Raw genomic sequence first — 19,464 nt, forward strand, 5'->3', positions numbered from 1 at the left:
AGGGTTGGAGTATAAGACTAAGGAAGTCTTGCTGCAGTTATATAGGGCTTTGGTGAGACCACACCTGGAGTACTGTGTACAGCTTTAGATCTCCTTAGCCAAGGAGGGATATACTTGTCTTAGAGTGGGTGCAATAAAGGTTCACTAGATTGATTCCTGGGATGAGAGGGCTGTCCTATGAGTAGAGATTGAGTAGAATGGGCCTATAATCTCTCAAGTTTAGAAGAATGAGAGGTGATCTCATTGAAATGTATACAATTCTTAGAGGGCTTGACAGGGTAGATTCTGAGAGGCTGTTTCCCCTGGCTGGGGAGTCTAGAACTAGGGGTCATTGTCTCAGGTTCGGAGGTTGGCCATTTAGGCCTGAGATGAGGAGGAATTTCATCACTCAGAGGGTTGAGAATCTATGGAATTCTCCACCCAAAGGGCTGTGGATGCTCAGTCAACAAATATATGCAAGACTGAGATCGATGGATTTTTAGGCACTACAGGAATCAAGGGATATGGGAATGGGGCGGAAAAGTGGACTTGAGGTAGAAGATCAGCCATGATCTTACTGAATGGCGGAGCGGGCTCAAAGGGCTGAATGGTCTACTCCTGGTCCAATTTCTTATGTTCTTATGTGACATGCCAGGCTAATCAACCCAACTCCCAAGATGATCTTGAATGTCATGCAGGTTGCTGCAGTGACTACAGGAGTGCCCAGTTTTGGACTTCTGTTTTTGTTTTGCCTAGTTTCAGAGGTTTTGAAAACATTACAACACACTACAGACACCTACTATATTCATTAGGGTCAAGAGGTAGTTCTGGACATGTTGTTTCCCATGGAACCGTACCACGGAGTCATCCACTCCCAAGAGCACCTCAATGTTGTAGTCGCCATCTTTTGCATGTCTACGTTGCCTTTGGGTTTCATCCAATCGCTTGCCAATGTTGTCATACATGTTGTCCAGGTCACCAACCACACCAAACTTAGACCCTGTCAACAAATATGAGCTGTGTTTAGTACAAACTAAATGAGTGCATCCTTACAGCATATAACAATGTAATCAAATGTTTCACAGCTTGCATTTAAATATTATAAAGTAGGCATGTATTGTACATCCATTCAGTAACTTTCACTAACATGAGCTCAGTACAAAGTGGTCAAATTTCCACATGATACCAAACTAGGAGGGGCAGTGGAATCGGAGGAGGTGACTCAAAAATTAACGAACATAGAAACAAGAGTAAGCCATTTAGCCCCTTGAGCCTGTTCCACCATTCAATTTGATCAAGGATGATCTGTACCTCAATTCCATTTACTCACCTTTGTTCTATTTCCCTTGATACCATTACCTAATAAAAAATCTATTGATCTCAGTCTTGAAGAGTTCATTTGACCCAGCAGCCACAGCCTTTTGGGTGAAAGAGTTCCAGATTTCCACTATCGTTTGTGTGAAAAAAATGCTTCCTAATTTCACTCCTAAATGGCTTGAATCTAATGTTAAGATTTTTGCCCCCTTGTTCTGGAATCCCCCATCAGAGGAAATAGTTTCTCTATATCTGCCCTATCGAATCCTTTGATCATTTTATACACCTCAGTTAGATCATCCCTCAACCGTCTAAATTTAAGCAAATACAAGCCAAGGTTATGCAACATGTCCTCATAATTTAACCCTTTAAGCCCTGGTATCATTCATGTGAATCTGCGCTGTAGCCTCTTCCAAGGCCAATATACCCTTCCTGAGGTGCGGTGCCTAGGACTGAACACAGTACTCGAGATGGGGTCTGACCAAGGCTCTGTACAATTATAGCATAACTGGAAATTTTTAAAAACCAGCAAAGGATGACTAAAAAAAATAAAGAGAGAGATGATTTATGAGAGTAAACTGGCAAGAAATATTAAAACAGATAGTAAGAGCTTCTACAGGTATATAAAAAGGAAGAGAGTAGCTAAAGTAAACATTGGTCCATTAGAGGGTGAGAATGGGGAATTAATAATGGGGAACGGGGAAATGGCAGGACTAAATAATGGGACTAAAAGACGACAAGTCCCCTGGACCAGATGGCCTGCATCCCAGGGTCTTAAAAGAAGTGGCTGCAGAGATAGTGGATGCATTGGTTGCAATATACCAAAATTCCCTGGACTCTGGAGAGGTCCCAGCGGATTGGAAAACTGCAAATGTAACACCCCTATTTAAGAAAGGAGAGAGACAGAAAGCAGGAAACTATAGACCAGTTAGCCTAACATCTGTCATTGGGAAAGTGCTGGAGTCCTTCATTAAGGAAATGGTAGCAGGGCATTTAACAAATTTGCTAGAGTTCTTTGAGGATGTAACGAACAGGGTAGATAAAGTTAAGCCAGTGGATGTGGTGTATTTGGATTTCCAGAAGGCATTTGATAAGGTGCCACATAAAAGGTTACTGCATAAGATAAGAGCTCACGGAGTTGGGGTAATGTATTAGCATGGATAGAGAATTGGCTAACTAACAGAAAGCAGAGAGTTGAGCTAAATGGATAATTTTCCGGTTGGCAAACGGTAACTAGTGGGGTGCCGCAGAGATCGGTGCTGGGGCTTCAACTATTTACAATCTACATTAATGACTTGGATGAAGGGACTGAGTGTAATGTAGCCAAATTTGCGGATGATACAAAGATGGGTGGGAAAGCAAGTTGTGCAGAGGACTCAAAGAACCTGCAAAGGGATATAAACAGGCTAAGTGAGTAGACAAACATTTGGCAGATGGAGTATAATGTGGGAAAGTGCGAGGTTATCCACTTTGGCAGGAAAAATAAAAAAGGAAATTATTATTTAAATGGAGAGTGATTACAAAATGTTACAGTTCAGAGGGACCTGGGGGTCCTTGTGCATGAAACACAAAAAGTTAGCATGCAGGTACAGCAAGTAATCAAAAAGGCAAATGGAATGTTGGCCTTTATTGCAAGGGGGTTGCAGTATAAAAGCAGAGAAGTCCTGCTACAACTGTATAGGATATTGGTGAGACCACATCTTTAGTACTGCGTACAGTTTTGGTCTCCTTATTTAAGGAAGGATATACTTGCATTGGAGGCAGTTCAGAGACGATTCACTAGGTTAATTCCAGAGATGAGGGGGTTGACTTATGAAGAAAGATTGAGCAGATCTATATGGGCCTATACACATTGGAATTTAGAAGAATGAGAGGTGAACATATTGAAACATATAAGGTACTGAGGGGGCTCGACAAGGTAGATGCAGAGAGGATGTTTCCCCTCGTGGGGAAATCTAGAAATCGGGGGCATAGTTTCAGAATAAAGGGTTGCCCTTTTAGAACTGAGATGAGGAGGAATTTCTTCCCTCAGAGGGTTGTAAATCTGTGGAATTCTCTGCCCCAGAGAGCTGTGGAGGCTGGGTCATTAAATACATTTAAGGTGGAGATAGACAGATTTTTGCAAGATAAGGGAGTGAAGGGTTATAGGGAGCGGGCAGGGAAGCGGCTTTGAGCCCAAGATCAGCCATGATCTTATTGAATGGCAGAGCAGGCCAGAGGGGCCAAGTGGCCTTTTCCTGCTCCCATTTCTTATGTTCTTATGTTCTCACTTTTGCATTCCAGCCTCTGTGAGATAAAGACCAACATTCAGTTAGCCTTTCTGATTACTTTTTGCACCTATGCATTAGCTTTTATTGGTTTGGGTATATGGACACCTAAATCCCTTTGCTCCTCCACAGCTCCTACTCTCACAGCATCAAATATTCTGATTTATCTTTCTTGGATCCAAAGTGGATCTACACAGCTTACTGTGCCTCCTAACTTAAAACTAACTGCAAACTTGAAATACAACTCTATGCTTTCATCCAAGTCATTAATATATATGATGATAACTTTGAGGCCCCAGTGCAGCTCCCTGGGGAACACCACTTGTCACAATCAGAGAACATTCCCTTTATTCCTACTTTCTGTCTCTTACCTCCTAACTAATTACTGACCCATGTCACAAAGTTACCTCCAAATCCATGCACTTTCATTTTTGTTAACAATCTCTTGTGCGGGACCTAATCAAATGCCTTCTGGAAGTCCGTATAGACAACAACCATAGACACTCCCTTATCAAAATATTCAATTAGATTAATCAGACATGACCTACCCTTCACAAATCCATGCTGACTCTCTTTGATCAGCTCACAACTTGTTCAAATGTTCAGTCACTCTGTCCGATGATAGACTCCAGTAACTTCCCCACAACTGACGGGTCGGTTGTTATCTGGATTTTCCCTCCCTCCTTAAATAATGGAGTGACATTTGAAATTTTACAAACCAAAGGCACAATTCCTGAATCGAGAAAGCTTTGGAAAATTATGAATAATGCCCCTGCAATTTCCTCACCTATTTCTTTTAACATCCTAGGGTGGAAACCATCAGGTCCAGGAGGTTTGTCTATCTTAATTCCCATTATTTTCTCTATTACCATATTATTACTTATATTTAATCCATTAAATTCCCTCCTTCACTTATTTTTAGGTTTCTTGTACCGCTGGTATTTTGTTCTCTTCCTCCGTTGTGAAATAGGATACAAAATATTAAGTTAACAAGTCAGGCATTTTCTTATTGTCCACCTGTCAGCTGTGGCTCAGTTGGTAGCACACTCGCTTCTGGGTCAGAAGGTTGTGGGCTCAAGTCCCACTCCAGGGATTTGAGCACATAAAAAAAAAAGTTAGGCTGACACTCCAGTGCAGTGCTGAGGGAGTGCTGCACTGTCGGAGGTGCCGTCTTTTGGATGAGACATTAAACCGAGGCCCCGTCTGCTCTCTCAGGTGGACGTTAAAGATCCCATGGCACTATTTAAAGAGCAAGGGAGATATCCCCAGTGTCTTGGCCAATATTTATCCCTCAACCAACATAACAAAAACAGATTATCTGGTCATTATCGCATTGCTGTTTGTGGGACTTTGCTGTGTGCAAATTGGCTGCTGCGTTTCCCACATTACAACTGTGACTCCACTTCAAAAAGTACTTCATTGGCTGTAAAGCGCTTTGAAACATCCGGTGGTCATGAAAGGCGCTATATAAATGCAAGTCTTTCTTTTTCTTTTTGCCTGTATATGTCCATATTCCTCTTTATCACGCTCTTTCTCTTAATATATTGATTAAAAACTTAGGCTGATAGTTTTGATAGCCCTTGCAAGATTTTTTTCATGTTCCTTTTTTGCACCTCTTATAATTTTGTATCGCTTGGTTGATTTTTATAGCTGTCACAGTCTGCTGGATTTCCACTTTTCTTTGTATTTATGTATGCCTTTTCTTTTAGCTTGATAAGTATGTAAGTTTGAAGAAAATGGCAGATTAAATTTAATATAGACAGGTGTAAAGTGTTACACATAGGAAGGAACAATAAATGACAAATAGCTAAGGAAGAAGCTGAAATAGACCTAGGAGGCTTAGTAGATTCGTAGCTAAACACATCCAACCAATTGACTGGAGAGCAATAATCAGCAGAGCCAATTGGATGCTGAACTACATAGCCAAAACAGTAGAATATAAGTGAGAGGAAGAAATGATCAACCCTTATAGCACTCTAGTCAGACTGCTGGTTGTCAAGAAACAAGAGAAACATTCAAGTGCTGGAGGCAGTGCAGAGAGGAGGCACGAGGCTGATCCCCGGGGTCTGGGGGACTGAGTTAGGAGGAAAGGCCGGAGAGACTTGGGGGGGGGGAGAATTTGTTACTGACCAATTTGGGTTGCTAACGCCAGCGAAAGATAGCGCGGCGATCGTTAAATTCACTTTTAGCGCCCCAAGAGGGAGGAGGACTAATTCAAGCGTTCCACTTCCTTCTTAGAACGCTAACTCTGAATATCGGGGCAGTGTGTTCTGCAGCGCTACGCACTGGGCCACGTAGCGCTGCCACATGGAAGGGCTCGTCCACTCATTAAAAGGGAGGGCCCAAGCCCACAACTCTGCAGGGCCCTACCTGGACCACCGGGGAATGGGGTGTCGTGCCAGCAGCCTGGCACACAAGAGGAGTGCTGGGCTACCAGATCACGGCACAGACCCCACGTTGAAAGAGGCAACGGGCCGCGACAAGTAAGTCGGCCGATTTTTTTCCCCCACCTCCCCTTTACTTACCGCCCCGCAAGCCTCCTGCTGCTCCGTTCCCGCCCCCTGAATCGGTCGCTGTCATTGCCTGGCGCAGATTCAGCGGGCGCGGGCCAATTTTGCAGGCGGGGCAAAAACGGGGAACTGTGCACGGTGATGACGTCGTCATCGCCTATGCAGCGGAGCGGGGTGCTACCGGTTACCACAAGTCTTTTTTTTGTGGCAAGGTGATCTCATTGAGAAATATAAGATTGTTAAGGGTATCGAGGAAGTTAACCCAGAATATTATTTCAAATTAAGCTGCGGAAGTAGAAATAAACATTTCAAACTAGTAAAAGGTAACTTTAGGACTGCTATCAGAAAGTTCTTCTTCACACAAAGAGTGAAACTGTTTCCACTGGCATGAGGCTCAGCAACCAGAGGACACAGATTTAAGATAGTTGGCAAAAGAACCAGAGGGGAGATGAGGAGAATTTATTTTATGCAGCGAATTATGATGATTTGGAATGAACTGCCTGAAAGGTGATTGTGATAAATCCATGTAGTGAAACAAGAACTCGAAGAGGCGAGATATTAGAATTAGTCTGTATACTTTATTAACAACTGTGTAGCAAACATACAGGCCTGCATCCTGCATCCTGGCATTCTACCTTTGCTGACCTTGACAGGAAGCAACCCCCTGACCTTAACTAGTGGCAGCACTAGCTACAGCACCACCTGGTGGATAGCCTTAATCATAACATCCCAGATTACTATATTCCTCCCCCCTTAAGATTTCAGTATGAATTTCTTAACAACCAACCATTCCTAAGGGTCACATAAGAAGTCTCCATTCACTATGTTCCATACTTGACGAATCTAACAGGTCAGTATCAATCTCTCTGGTCCTTTGTGAACGTCTAACAGTAAAGTCCCTGCTTGTTTGTGGTGAAGCCACCAGCTGCTCCTGAGCAGTGCTCGGAGTATCTAACTCTGCAACGATGGTTTCCTCTTGACGAATAGGTTCCTGTAGAATTGTCTCAGTCCATGGTGGTGGCACCACAGATGCACTTGGATAACTGGGGGCAACCCTGTCCTCAGCCATTGCATCTGGAACCTCAATTTTAATTTCCCCTTGTCTGGTAAGTATCTGATCTACATGTCTGCGTACTACCCTACCATCTCCCAACATGACCTTGTATGATAGTGGACCTGTCATTGAGTCTATGAAGCCAGGAATCCACTTTGGTCCATAACTGAAATTCCTGGTAAGGACCGCATCTCCTTCTCCAAAACTACGGCTCCTTGTTCTTTTGTCATGGTTCTCTTTTTGTTTGTTTTGTCTGTTTTCCATTTTCCTTTTTAGGTCTGGGTGGACAAGGTCAAGAGTGGAGCGTAGTCTACGAACTAATAACATCTCAGCAGGAGAGGGTCCTGTGGTGGATTGAGGTGTTATTCTGTAGCTGAACAGAACCCGTGACACTTTTGCTGCTAAACTCCCTTCTGCACTTTTTTTCATCATCTCTTTAAATGTTTGTATGGCTCTCTCTGCAAGTCCATTTGAGGACGGATGCTATGGAGCCGAGATCACCTGCACTATGCCATTTTTTCTCAAGAACTCTTTTGGCTCTGTACTCACAAAACAAGTGGCATTGTCACTTACCACGATCTCCGGTAGCCCTTGATTACTGAAGCTCTAATGCAGGCAGTCTATAGTAGTAGTGGAGGAAGCAGAATTAACAGGATAAACATCCATCCATTTGGAATGTGCATCAATGATTATGAGGAACATCTTCCTCATGAATGGACCCACATAATCTAAGTGCAATCTTCTCCATGGTTTATCCGGCCACTCCCAGGGGTGGAGAGGAGCCGCTGCTGGTGCCTTCCTGTGTACCTGACAAGTGCTGCATGTCTTGACTAGATTTTCTATCTCCTCATCTAGCTTTGGCCACCACAAGTAACTCCTAACCAAGGCTTTCATACGTGAGACCCCAGGGTGACACTGATGTAATTGCTCTAGGATAGACTGTCATGCTGGCTGTGGAATAATCACTCATGCTCCCCACAACACGCAACCATCCTGCACACTCAGCTCTGTTTTCCTGACACTGTAGGGTGTGAAGTCAGTCCCTTCCGGATGTTGTGGCCATCCCCTCACCACATATTCTCGAACTCTAGACAGTACTGGATCTTTACCTGTCCATGTTCTTACTCGCTCTGCAGTCACAAGTGCCGTGTCAGTGTCCTCCAACATCAAAACTCTGTCCTCTGGAGCTGCAAGGATAGGTGTGCCTGGCAGTGGAAGACGGCTCAAGGCATCTGCGTTCCCATGGTACTTGCCCACCTTGTAGACGATGACATACTCATATGCCCTCAACGTCACTGCCCACCTCTGGATCCAGGGTGACACCATCTGGGGAACTGCTTTCATTTCATTGAAAAGAGAGATAAGAGGTTTATGATCGGTGCGTATGGGGAACTTCCTGCCATATATGTACTTGTGGAACCTCTGTAACCCAAACATTACTGCTCACCCCTCTTTATCTAACTGGGAATAGTTTTTTTCCGCTGGTGTTAGAGTTTGGGACGTAAACCCTATTGGTCTTTCAGTTCCATCTTCCATGTGGTGTGAAAGAACTGCCCCCACCCCATAAGGTGAAGCGTCACAAGAGAGAATGATGTCTTTCTCTGCATTTTAGTGAACCAGCGCATCCGACGACAGCATCAGTTTCTTGGACTGTTCAAATGAAACCCCCTGCTCCTCTCCCCACTGCCACTGTGTCTCCTTGCGCAGTAGTTTGTGAAGTGATGCTAACACTGTTGACAAGTTTGGTAAAACCTGTTATAATAGTTCAGCAGTCCCAGGTAAGCTTCTAACTCAGCCACATTGGTAGGAGCAGGGGCGTCCTGCAGTGCTTGTACCTTCTCCTTGATTGGATGGAGCCCGGTGTCGTCCACTCTGTGTCCCAGGAACACTGCCTCATTCCCCAGGAAAGTGCACTTACTCCTCTTGAGCCGGAACCCTGCCCTCTCCAATCTCTGTAGTACCTCTTTCAGAGTGCTCAGATGCTCCTGGTCGGTTCTTCCCATCACCAGAATGTCATCCAGATAGAGGGAAACATGCGGAATCCCTTGCAGTCCACCTTCGATTGTCCTCTGGAAGATAGCTGGACTAGATGAGACACCAAACAGTAAGTGGTTATATGTAAACAAGCCCTTGTGTGTATTTATGGTGACATACTTCTTTATTCGTCATCCAGTGTAATCTGCAAGTATGCATGACTCATATCCAACTTTGTGAATTTCTTTCCTCCAGCCAGGTTTGCAAAGAGATCCTGTTTTGGGAATAGGATACTGCTCTAATTTGGACACCTGATTGACCGTCAATTTATAATCTCCACAGAGTCTTACCGAATTGTCCAGTTTTAGAACAGGTACGATGGGAGCTGCCCATTCTGAACATTTCACTGGCTCCAGTATGTTATCTCTCAATAGACGGTCAAGCTCAGCCTCTACCTTTGGTTTCATGGCATAAGGCACAGGTTGTTGTTTAAAAAACCTTGGCGGTGTCTCCTTGTCTACATAAATCTTAGCTGGGGGGCCATTAAATGTGCCAAGTTCCTATTTGAACACATTCTCATGTTCACTCAACACTTCTTGCAAAGTCAACTGTTTGCCCTCATCTATTTGATTTACTGCTCCCCAGTCTAATTTAAGTTCTTTTATCCAGCCCCGACCTAACAGGTTTGGTCCGGTACCCAATACTATAACTACAGGTAGCTGTTTCACTGTGTCCCTGTGCTGCACAGTCACATTAGCTGCACCTAATGTCGCTACTCATTCACCTGTGTATGTTTTAAGATGCAGAGAGCAAGACTTTAACTCTGGAACTTTTGCACGGTTCCACAATTTTGAGTACTCTGCCTTGTTCATTATGGTTACACCACACCCTGTATCGACTTCAAAGTTCACCTTAGAGTCATTTACTGTCAGTTGCAATGTGATAGGAGCCACTTTTGGAATGTTCTCTAACATGCTATACATTATGAACATGTCCTCTTCTTCCTCAGCTCCCCCGCTGATGTGGTGTGCTCCATGTTTTTTCACTTCTCTTCCTTGGTTTTGCTTTCCTCCCCCTTTTGGTTTGGATTCCTCCACAGGTGATTTTGCCCTGCATGCTCGTTTAATGTGCCCTTGTTTCCCACACTTGTGGCACTTTTCCTCCAGAAACCAGCATTCACTCGCCAGGTGATCGCCCTTGCATCTATAACATGCTTTCACATGCTCACATTGTGGTTTCTGATGCACGTTTAACTTGTGCACAATAACCTGACCTGCAACTTGCGTAGCATTCGCCCTGTCTGAACCCTGTCTCGGTTCACTGTCTCTGTGGCTTGAGCAAGTTCCAAAGCTTTTTCATAAGTAAGCCCAGTCTCGGATAATAATCTACGCTGCATTCGGTCGTCCATTATTCCGCAAACTAGCCTATCTCTCAGCATTTCCTTCAGGTTGTTCCCATAATTGCAATCTTGTGCCAATTTACGCAACACCGCTACATAGTCCATTACACTCTCTTCCTCTTTTCTGTTCCTTGAATTAAACTTGAACCGCTGTACAATCTCATTAGGCTTGGGGTTGAAATGTTCTTTGAGCAAGGCCACTAATTCAACAATTGATTTGTCTCCAGGCTTTTCAGGACTGAGCAGATTCTTCATCAAACTGTAGGTTTGGCTTCCCACCGAACTAAGCAGAATGGCTTTCCTTTTTCCGGCATCATTTATTTAATTTGCTTCAAAGAAATAACCCAACACTTCACAGTATTCCTCCCAGGTTTGTGCTCGAATATCAAAAGCGGAGACCGTTCCTACCGTGGCAGCCATGCTTCCGTCCAATTTGCAGCTAACTTTAGCTCGTGAGTTTGTTCTTTAAAAGTCCCGGCAGACTTCACTTTTTCATGCAGTGCCCTTTTACCTCATCGCCATATGTGATAAATACATGTTGTGAAACAAGAACTCGAAGAGGCGAGATATTAGAATTAGTCTGTATACTTTATTAACAACTGCGTAGCAAACATACAGGCCTGTATCCTGCATCCTGGCATTCCACCTTTGCTGACCTTGACAGGAAGCAACCCCCTGACCTTAACTAGTGGCAGCACTAGCTCCAGCACCACCTGGTGGATAACCTTAATCATAACATCCCAGATTACTATATTGATGGAAGCAGGTTCAACAGTAACTTTCAAAGGGGAATTGGATATACACTTGAAAAGGAAAGATTTACAGGGCTATGGGGAAAGCGCAGGGGAGTGGGATTAATTGGATAGCTCTTTCAAAGAGCGGCACAGGCATGATGGGCCGAATGGCCACCTTCTGTGCTGTAGATTCTATGATGCTAATCGCCTAACTCTGTAACGGCTGCAGCGGCACTTCCCTCTGCTCGCCGCCTGAGGGCAGTTTTTGAGGCCTCGGTGCGCTGCTGCAGTGCCTTCTGGGCCCCTCTCCTCACCTGTTTCTCGAGTAATTGATCTCATCAGAGTAATTAGGCTAGTTAATAAAGTTGTTCAGTTTTGTCCTTGTCTTGTTTCTCTGCCTTCTGGCCTCACCTGTGTGTTGTTAAAGTATTTGTCTCCTGTCTCATTTGAATAATTATGTCACGTGACCACTCTGGCCTGTATTTAAGCTTCCTGTTTCCTGTCCTCTTTGCTCAGTCCTGGGTTCGCCTGCCTGCAAGTAACAGCTCTTGCTGTGTCTCTGGCATTCTCGAGTTTCTCTGTGTTTTCTCTGAGTCTCCTTTCGAGTGTTACCCTGTTTCTATGTTCTCGAGTCTCAAGGAAGCATCTTTCGAGTTCTACCCGGTCTCGAGTCCTTGGATAGGTTTCCTGCGCTTGGGTTCACTACCGAAACCCTAGCAAAACGGCCCCGTGAATGCACGGCCCCGTGACAAACTCGTGCAATCACATTCTCTACTTATTGTCTGTGGATTGAATGATCAGGTGACTTGGTGGTCATGTACCCGCTACTGGTTGGTATTGGTCATTGCTACATTGGTTAGTACCTTTAATCAGCCACACATTAGTAGGGCACCTTTTATGGTTATAAGAGCTGAATTTTGTCTTCTCGATCTCCCACCCCAGCCTCTGCAGAAGGGTAGGTGGGGTGGGTGAGAAGGCGAGCGTTGAGATCGGAGCCTGCTGCACGTGCCCTGGATTATGACTCTTATTATCATTGACTCAGTCACTGACTTGTGCTCACTCACTGACATACACTCTCTCATGTTCACTTACTCACTGACTGACTGACTGACTTACATACTCTCACTCTTTCACACTCCCTCACACTCATATTCACTCATTCAAATTCTCTCTCACTTGGTCACTCTCATATTCACTCTTTTTTAGTAACACACCCTCTCCCATTCGTCCCTTTACTCTTAGCCTCTCACTCAACCTCACTCTCTCACTCCCTCATTCAGTCCTTTACTCAATCACTTACTCATTCACACTTTTCCTCACTATCTTACTCACTGATTTGCTCCCTTATACCTCCCTCTCACTCAGTAACTCACCGATTTTGTGCTCATAATCACTTAGGGGGAAAAATTCTGTATCGCCCCATTTGAGGCGCAATTATCGGCCGGGCGCAAAGTTTAGCGCCTGGCGCTAATTATCGCCTCCGACTGCAAACTTGGCTTCTATCGCCCCTGGAGGTGATTGGAGCACTAAATCAGGCGCTACACAACTCTCTTAAGGCGCTAACGCCAAGGAGCGAGGCATTAACTCAGAGCGCTGGCGAAGCTCATGTGATGTCAGTCAGCAATGGAACACAGACACACTGGCGCCGGCCAGTTCTTAAAGGAGAGGGTCGATCTTGCTCTCCATCCACATCCTGCTCATTGCAGCCTTGAATCTCGGCCTGGAGAAACCTGTACATCAAATCTGCTGGAAAGAACAATGGAGAGGCCCAGGGAAAGAGCTCAGGGTGCAGCCCCCATAGTCTCTTCTAAATCGAAGCAAGGGAGATCAAAACAAAATGAACCTGCAAAGTGCTGCTCAGTACCCAAAACTCCTCAACACAGCGTTGAATATCTCCAGAAGTCTCTCTCTCTCACTCAGAATGTGAGGTACCCAGGCGCGAGTTGCTTTGCTCCCCATTAGCACCCTCTTCAGGCGCTAACGGGAGGCGCAAACTAACCAAATTTTTCCCCCTTACTCTCTTACTCACTTATTCTCACACTCTCATTCTCATATTCATTCACTTGCACTCAAGCTCACGTGCTTCCTCATTCTCTTGCACTCTCTCACACAGTAACTCATCCCCTCTCTCACTCAGTAACTCATCCCTTTTACCCGAGGGAGAGGGAAATGTACCCTGATCCCAAAGTGAGACAGGATTGTACCCTGACCTCACTGATTCGCTCCCTTATACCTCCCTCTAATCCCATTTCCCAGCCCATTCCCTGTATCCTTTTTATACTCACTCAGTAACTCACGGATTTTACGCTCATAATCACTGAGGGGGAGAAATTCTGTATCGCCCCATTTGAGGCGCAATTATCGGCCGGACGCAAAGTTTAGCGCCTGGCGCTAATTATCACCTCCGACTGCAAACTTGGCTTCTATCGCCCCTGGAGGTGATTGGAGCACGAAATCAGGCACTACACACCTCTCTTAAGGCGCTAACGCCAAGGAGCGAGGCGCTACCTCAGAGCGCTGGTGAAGCTCATGTGATGTCAGTCAGCAATGGAACACAGACACACTGGCAAGGGGATTGAACTCCCCTTCATTCTCTCTCTCCCTCGCTGTCCTGACCTCTCCCACCGACTTGATGCCACTCCCTCCTTGCCATCTTGTTCTATGGGACCCCAGAGACAGACCCCTACACTCACTAGTAGCATAGTATCAGCAGCCCTAAAGTAAAAGTCTGCCACTGGATTCAGTGTCTAAAGTTTGGCCAGGACGCAAAGACCAGGTCTCCTGCCGGGGAGAGACTCTCACTGCCTTATACTTCTGGAACCTATTGCTTATGATCCCCTTTCCTTTACCAGATCCAAATAGTTTTTTTTGAACAATATAAATTCGAGCTGAATATTTAATATATGATGACGAACCCAAAAATTAAATAACCCTTAAGATTGTGCTTGGTGCTGTATTGCGTCCTTTCACTGGATCTGCTCGGGGGTCCTGACTTGGTCAGGGCTACGTAGAATTGCCCGGGTTGCATGGCCCTAACGTTGCCCCCGGCAGTGGCACTATTGTGCACTGCCATGCTGTCCCCAACATCAGTGCCTGGCAGGTATTGCTTGTGCCACAGTTTGGACCATCATCCTGTTCAGGTTGGGGACCGAGTGTGCTAGATGGTTGGCATGCAGCTTACGAAGGGCTTGCTGTTGATGTGCTGGCCAGCTATTAGCAGTGGGCCAGCTGTGGGGCCACCACTCATTAATAAGCAGTCCGCTTGATCAGCACCCCATTCACTGATTTAAACATCCACTCAAAGTTTGCAGATGATACAAAGATGGGAGGGAAAGTAGTGAGTGAGGAGGACATAAAAAACCTGCAAAGGGATATAGATAGGCTAAGTAAGTGGGCAGCGATTTGGCAGATGGAATATAATATTGGAAAGTGTGAGGTTATGCACTTTGGCAGGAAAAATCATAGAGCAAGTTATTATCTTAATGGCAAGAAACTGGAAAGTACTGCAGTACAAAGGGATCTGGGGGTCCTGGTGCATGAAACACAAAAAGTTAGTATGCAGGTGCAGCAGGTGATCAAGAAGGCCAATGGAATGTTGGCTTTTATTGCTAGGGGGATAGAATATAGAAACAGGGAGGTATTGCTGCAGTTGTACAAGGTATTGATGAGACCACACCTGGAATACTGCATACAGTTTTGGTGTCCATACTTAAAAGACATACTTGCTCTCGAGGTAGTACAAAGAAGGTTCACTCGGTTAATCCCAGGGATGAGGGGGTTGACATATGAGGAGAGGTTGAGTAGATTGGGACTCTACTCATTGGAATTCAGAAGAATGAGAGGCGATCTTATTGAAACATATAAGATTGTGAAGGGGCTTGATCGGGTGGATGCGGTGAGAATGTTCCCAATGATGGGTGAAACTAGAACTAGGGGGCATAATCTTAGAATAAGGGGCTGCTCTTTCAAAACTGAGATGAGGAGAAACTTCTTCACTCAGAGGGTGGTGCATCTGTGGAATTTGCTGCCCCAGAGAGCTGTGGAAGCTACATCATTAAATAAATTTAAAACAGAAATAGACAGTTTCCTAGAAGTAAGGGGAATTAGGGGTTACAGGGAGCGGGCAGGAAATCAGACATGAGGCTAGGTTCGGATCGGTCATGGCCCTGTGGGTGGCGGAGCGGGCCCAGGGGCCGTGTAGCCTGGTCCTGCTCCTACTTCTTGTGTTCTAATTCTGTGTTAGATTTCAGGAGATGGTTCTATTCACAGGGATTAGTGGAGACCTCGGGAACAGGCTGCCAGCTAGGAGTCCTTCAAGAGTAAATTGGGCCTGTTCATGGCTGGGGTGGAGATCACCTCTTACAGAAGGTAAGTACTGTAGGAAATACAGGGACAGAGTGATTTTCCTGGACGAGTTTCGATCGCCTAGATGGGTCGGAGAGGAATTTCCCTGACTTTTTCTCCCAAATTAGCACATTGGGTTTTTTATCTGGTTTTTCGCCTCTCCCGGGAGATCACATGGGTTTAGGTGGGATGGAGAGTGAAAGTAGATTTGAGGTTAGGATCAGATCAGCCATAATCTTATTGAATGGCGGAGCAGCCTCAGGAGGCCGATTGGCCTACTCCTGCTCCTATTTCTTATGTTCCCTCCATCATCGGCACACCGTGGCTGCAGTGTGTACTATCTACAGGATACACTGAAGCAACTCGCCAAGGCTTCTTCAGCATTCCTCACAAACCCGCAGCCTGCACCACCTAAAAGGACACGTGCAGCAGGTGAATAGGAACAGAATCAAGTTCCCCTTCAAGTCACACACCATCTCGATTTGGACACGTATCACCGTTCCTTCTTTGTCACTGAACCAAAATCCTGGAGCTCTCTACCTAACAGCAATGCGGGAGTGCCTTCACCACACAGACTGCAGAAGTTCAACTAAATAGTCCCACCACCATTAATGGGCAACTAGGGATGGGCAATAAATGCTGGTCTTACCAGTGATGCCCATATGCTGACAATGATTTTTTTTTTGAAGTGGGCCCCCTTGCCTACTTAGAAGCACCTTGATCTCCCAATGGGGGTGCAAAATGTGGCACTTCATTGCCACTTGGGGGTCAATAATTGTAAATTAGCCCCCTTTATAAAAGAGGTAATCTCACTGTGTCCACATGGGGTGGTCCAGGCCTGGACTCCCTTGTGGTCACCACAATACACTTGTTGTCGTTGTTTATGTCCAGGTCCAAATCATTGATATATTTGTACAGAAGTGGTCCCAACACTGATTCCTGGGTTATCACTTGCCAGTGTGGGAAATTCCCATTCACTGCAACCCTTTGCTGTCCGCCTTTCAGCCATCTCTCCTCCGACACCACCACTTTCCCTTCATGACGTGGGTCCGAAATTTCTCAGCCAATTTCTTACACAACACTTTATCAAGTGCTTTCTGGAAGTTCATACGAACTGCCGCCACCCCTTGGTAAAGAAAACACTGTGGTGGTGCAGTGTGAAGATAAGAAGATTCGAGCTTGGGATATTATCCAAGCGGTTCATGAGGACTGTGGCGAGGGAAGCTGCTTTGCCTGCCGACCTAAGCCAAATGTGGGATTCGAGGTGATGGTCAGTGGTCGTGAGGAGGTGAAAAGACTGTTACTCAGTCTGAAAGATGGTGAGAAATTCTTGGAGGTGACTCTGCTATATTCAGAGGAGGTGGTGGTTTCATTTTTAAACTTGCCAGTTTACATTGAGATACGAAGTACTAAGCAAGAAGTTGGAGTTGTGGGACATAAAAATCTGTTCTGCAATAAAGAGGAGGTATTATCCGGGAACACGGGTAACAGGCGGAACCCAGTATGTAAAGGTGCGGTTCCCAGAGGGGGTGAGGTCATTGCCGTACAGTATGAAGTTCGAGACACTGGAAGGAATGCAGTACTTTCGTGTGCTGCATGATAACCAAGTAAAGGTGTGCTATTATTGTCTTGGACTTGACCATCTCGTAAGAAACTGTTCAGACCTGTATTGTTACAATTGCGGTGAGTCGGGACACATTGCTCGGAGCTGCAAGGCGGAGAGCTGTGGGGTGTGTCATAAAGGCCCCACCCGCTGTGAGTGTGTGGCAGAAGGGAGCGATATGAGTGATGAGGAGATGGGAGAAGGAGCAGGAGATGAGTGTGGAACAGCCGGAGGAGCAGTGCAGTCGGAGGACACAGCCGGTAAAATGAAGGAGAAAGGAGCACAGGAAGAGGCAGAGGTTGGCGGAGCGGAGAACGGGATGGAGATGGCGGAAAACACACCGAGTGCTGTGGAGGGGAACAAAGACAGCAGCGGACAGCGAGGGTCGAGTGCAGACTCGAGCCTTAGTGCAGTTCGGCTCCCCCTGGGGAGTCTGGTGTCTGCGAGGGGAGAGGAGGCGGGAGCAGGGTGTGTGGTGGATGTGGGTGCTCCGGGGAGAGGCGGGGAGTCGGATATCTTGGTGAGCGGGAGGGGGCAGGATGGGGAGAATATGCAAGAGGCAGGAGCCTTAAAGGGACAGCAGGATGGGATCGGCGAGATAGAGACGTCAGAAGGGAACAATTTAGGTGCGCCATTGTCCCATGGAGTGAGGGAACAAGGTGCAAGGGTCAGAGGTGGAGATGTGTTCGAAGGGAGCGGCACAGTGGGAGAAACTGCGATAGCAGGAAGACTCTCTATGGGAGATGAAGTATCTGACGGGGAGCAGGATTATGTATCTGACGGGGAGCAGGCACAGGGGGTTGCAGAAGAGCTCGAGTGTGAGGAATTAGAGGGGGACAGAGACATGGAAGTCAGGGGTGGGGTGGCATCATGTGGAAAGGGAAAGGTTAGTGAGGGGCAGAAGGAGGGAGAAAGGGCAGCTCCTGGGTCCAAACTTAAGGCAAGGAAGAGGCTGAAACAGCAGGGAGGGGTCAAACAGGAGGTGAAAAAGAGCCGGAGGCTGCAGGAAAAAGCAACAGCTGCCCGAAAAGTTGAGAAGGAGCATGAGAGGAGGGAGGAGACAGAGATTAAATGATGGGGAGATTATCAGGCATACTTCCCTTCTTTGGAGTCATTGGTCGCGATTAATGTGAACGGACTGAGGGGTGAGAAGAAATTGCAGCAGTTGTTGCAGGGTTTTAAAGGTTTGGACTTGTTGTGTCTGCAAGAAACCTTTTGGGATGAGAATATTCTAGAAAGAGTTCAGAAGGTTTGGAAGGGAGAGGTGTTTGCAAGTTGTGCAAACAATAACCGTAGAGGGGTAGCTGTTTTGGTGAGTCCGTCCATAAAAGAGAACGTTGCCTTGGTGGACAAGGACACTGAGGGGAGATTTTCACGGCTAAGGGTAAAAATGGAGGGATTTAATTGCGATCTCTTTAATATCTATGCACCGAACGACCATTGCAAGCCTCGCGAGTTTTTTCGGGGGTTATTCACTGAAGCGGCAGAGGTGGAAAATCCTTGTATAGTGGGGGATTTTAATGTATTTTTATCTCGGATGGACATTTCAGCCCAGATGACCTTTAAGGACGATAACTCCAGAGGGATGATTGTAAAAATGATGGCAAATTTAAATTTGAGAGATTATGGAGGGACCGGAACCCCATAAAAAGGGAGTTCTCCAGAGCAGGTTGGGTGGGTGATGTTTTAAAACAGAGCCGAATAGATTTTGTGTTAATGCGGGAAGGGTTAAGTTCAGAGGTGTTGGAGATTTATTATAAAAAAGTATTTTTTAGTGATCACTCGGCTTTGGTTCTTAGAATTAGGAACAGCAGAGTTAAGATCGGTTCAGGGGTGTGGATTTTAAACAATCAATACCTGAAAGAAATTGCTTATAAAGAAGGGATTATAAATATAATAAAGAATGCTCGGAAGGAACCTTTGCTTTTGAAAGAAAGAAGAGTTTGGTGGGACAATTTCAAATATGAGGTAAAAGTTTTTTCGGTACGTTATGGGAAAATGAGGGCGGCAGCTAACCGGCATCGAGAAGAGAATATAAACAAAAGGTTTACGGATGTCTGTAAAGCAGTTGACGGTGGGGATAAGGGAGCTGAGACTAAGTTCCGGGTGCTAAAGGAAGAGTGGGAATTATTGCAAGCTGAAAAATGCAAGGGGGGCATTCTCTGTGCAAAGGCTAGAGATGCATTGGAGGGCAAAAGATGCACTAGATATTTTCTAGAGCAAGAGAAGCTGCGACAGAGATTATCGTTAATTGAAGAGTTGAAGGTTGGGGAGAAGATCATTCAT

The 19,464-nt window shown here is 45.7% G+C and overlaps 1 protein-coding gene across 1 annotated transcript in view; it reads right to left on the reverse strand.

Moving 5' to 3' along the window:
* LOC147124145 (A disintegrin and metalloproteinase with thrombospondin motifs 3-like) overlaps positions 1–19,464 on the reverse strand; it is a 463,277-nt gene that overhangs the window by 230,215 nt on the left and 213,598 nt on the right. The window contains exon 2 of the mRNA XM_085982801.1: positions 780–979. Coding sequence (XP_085838927.1) covers positions 780–979 — 200 coding nt within the window. The remainder of the gene's footprint in view (positions 1–779; positions 980–19,464) is intronic.

This window comes from Somniosus microcephalus, chromosome 1, assembly GCF_052327205.1.
Source record: "Somniosus microcephalus isolate GS21.2 chromosome 1, FLI_Smic_1.0, whole genome shotgun sequence".
Classification (NCBI taxonomy): Eukaryota; Metazoa; Chordata; class Chondrichthyes; order Squaliformes; family Somniosidae; genus Somniosus; species Somniosus microcephalus.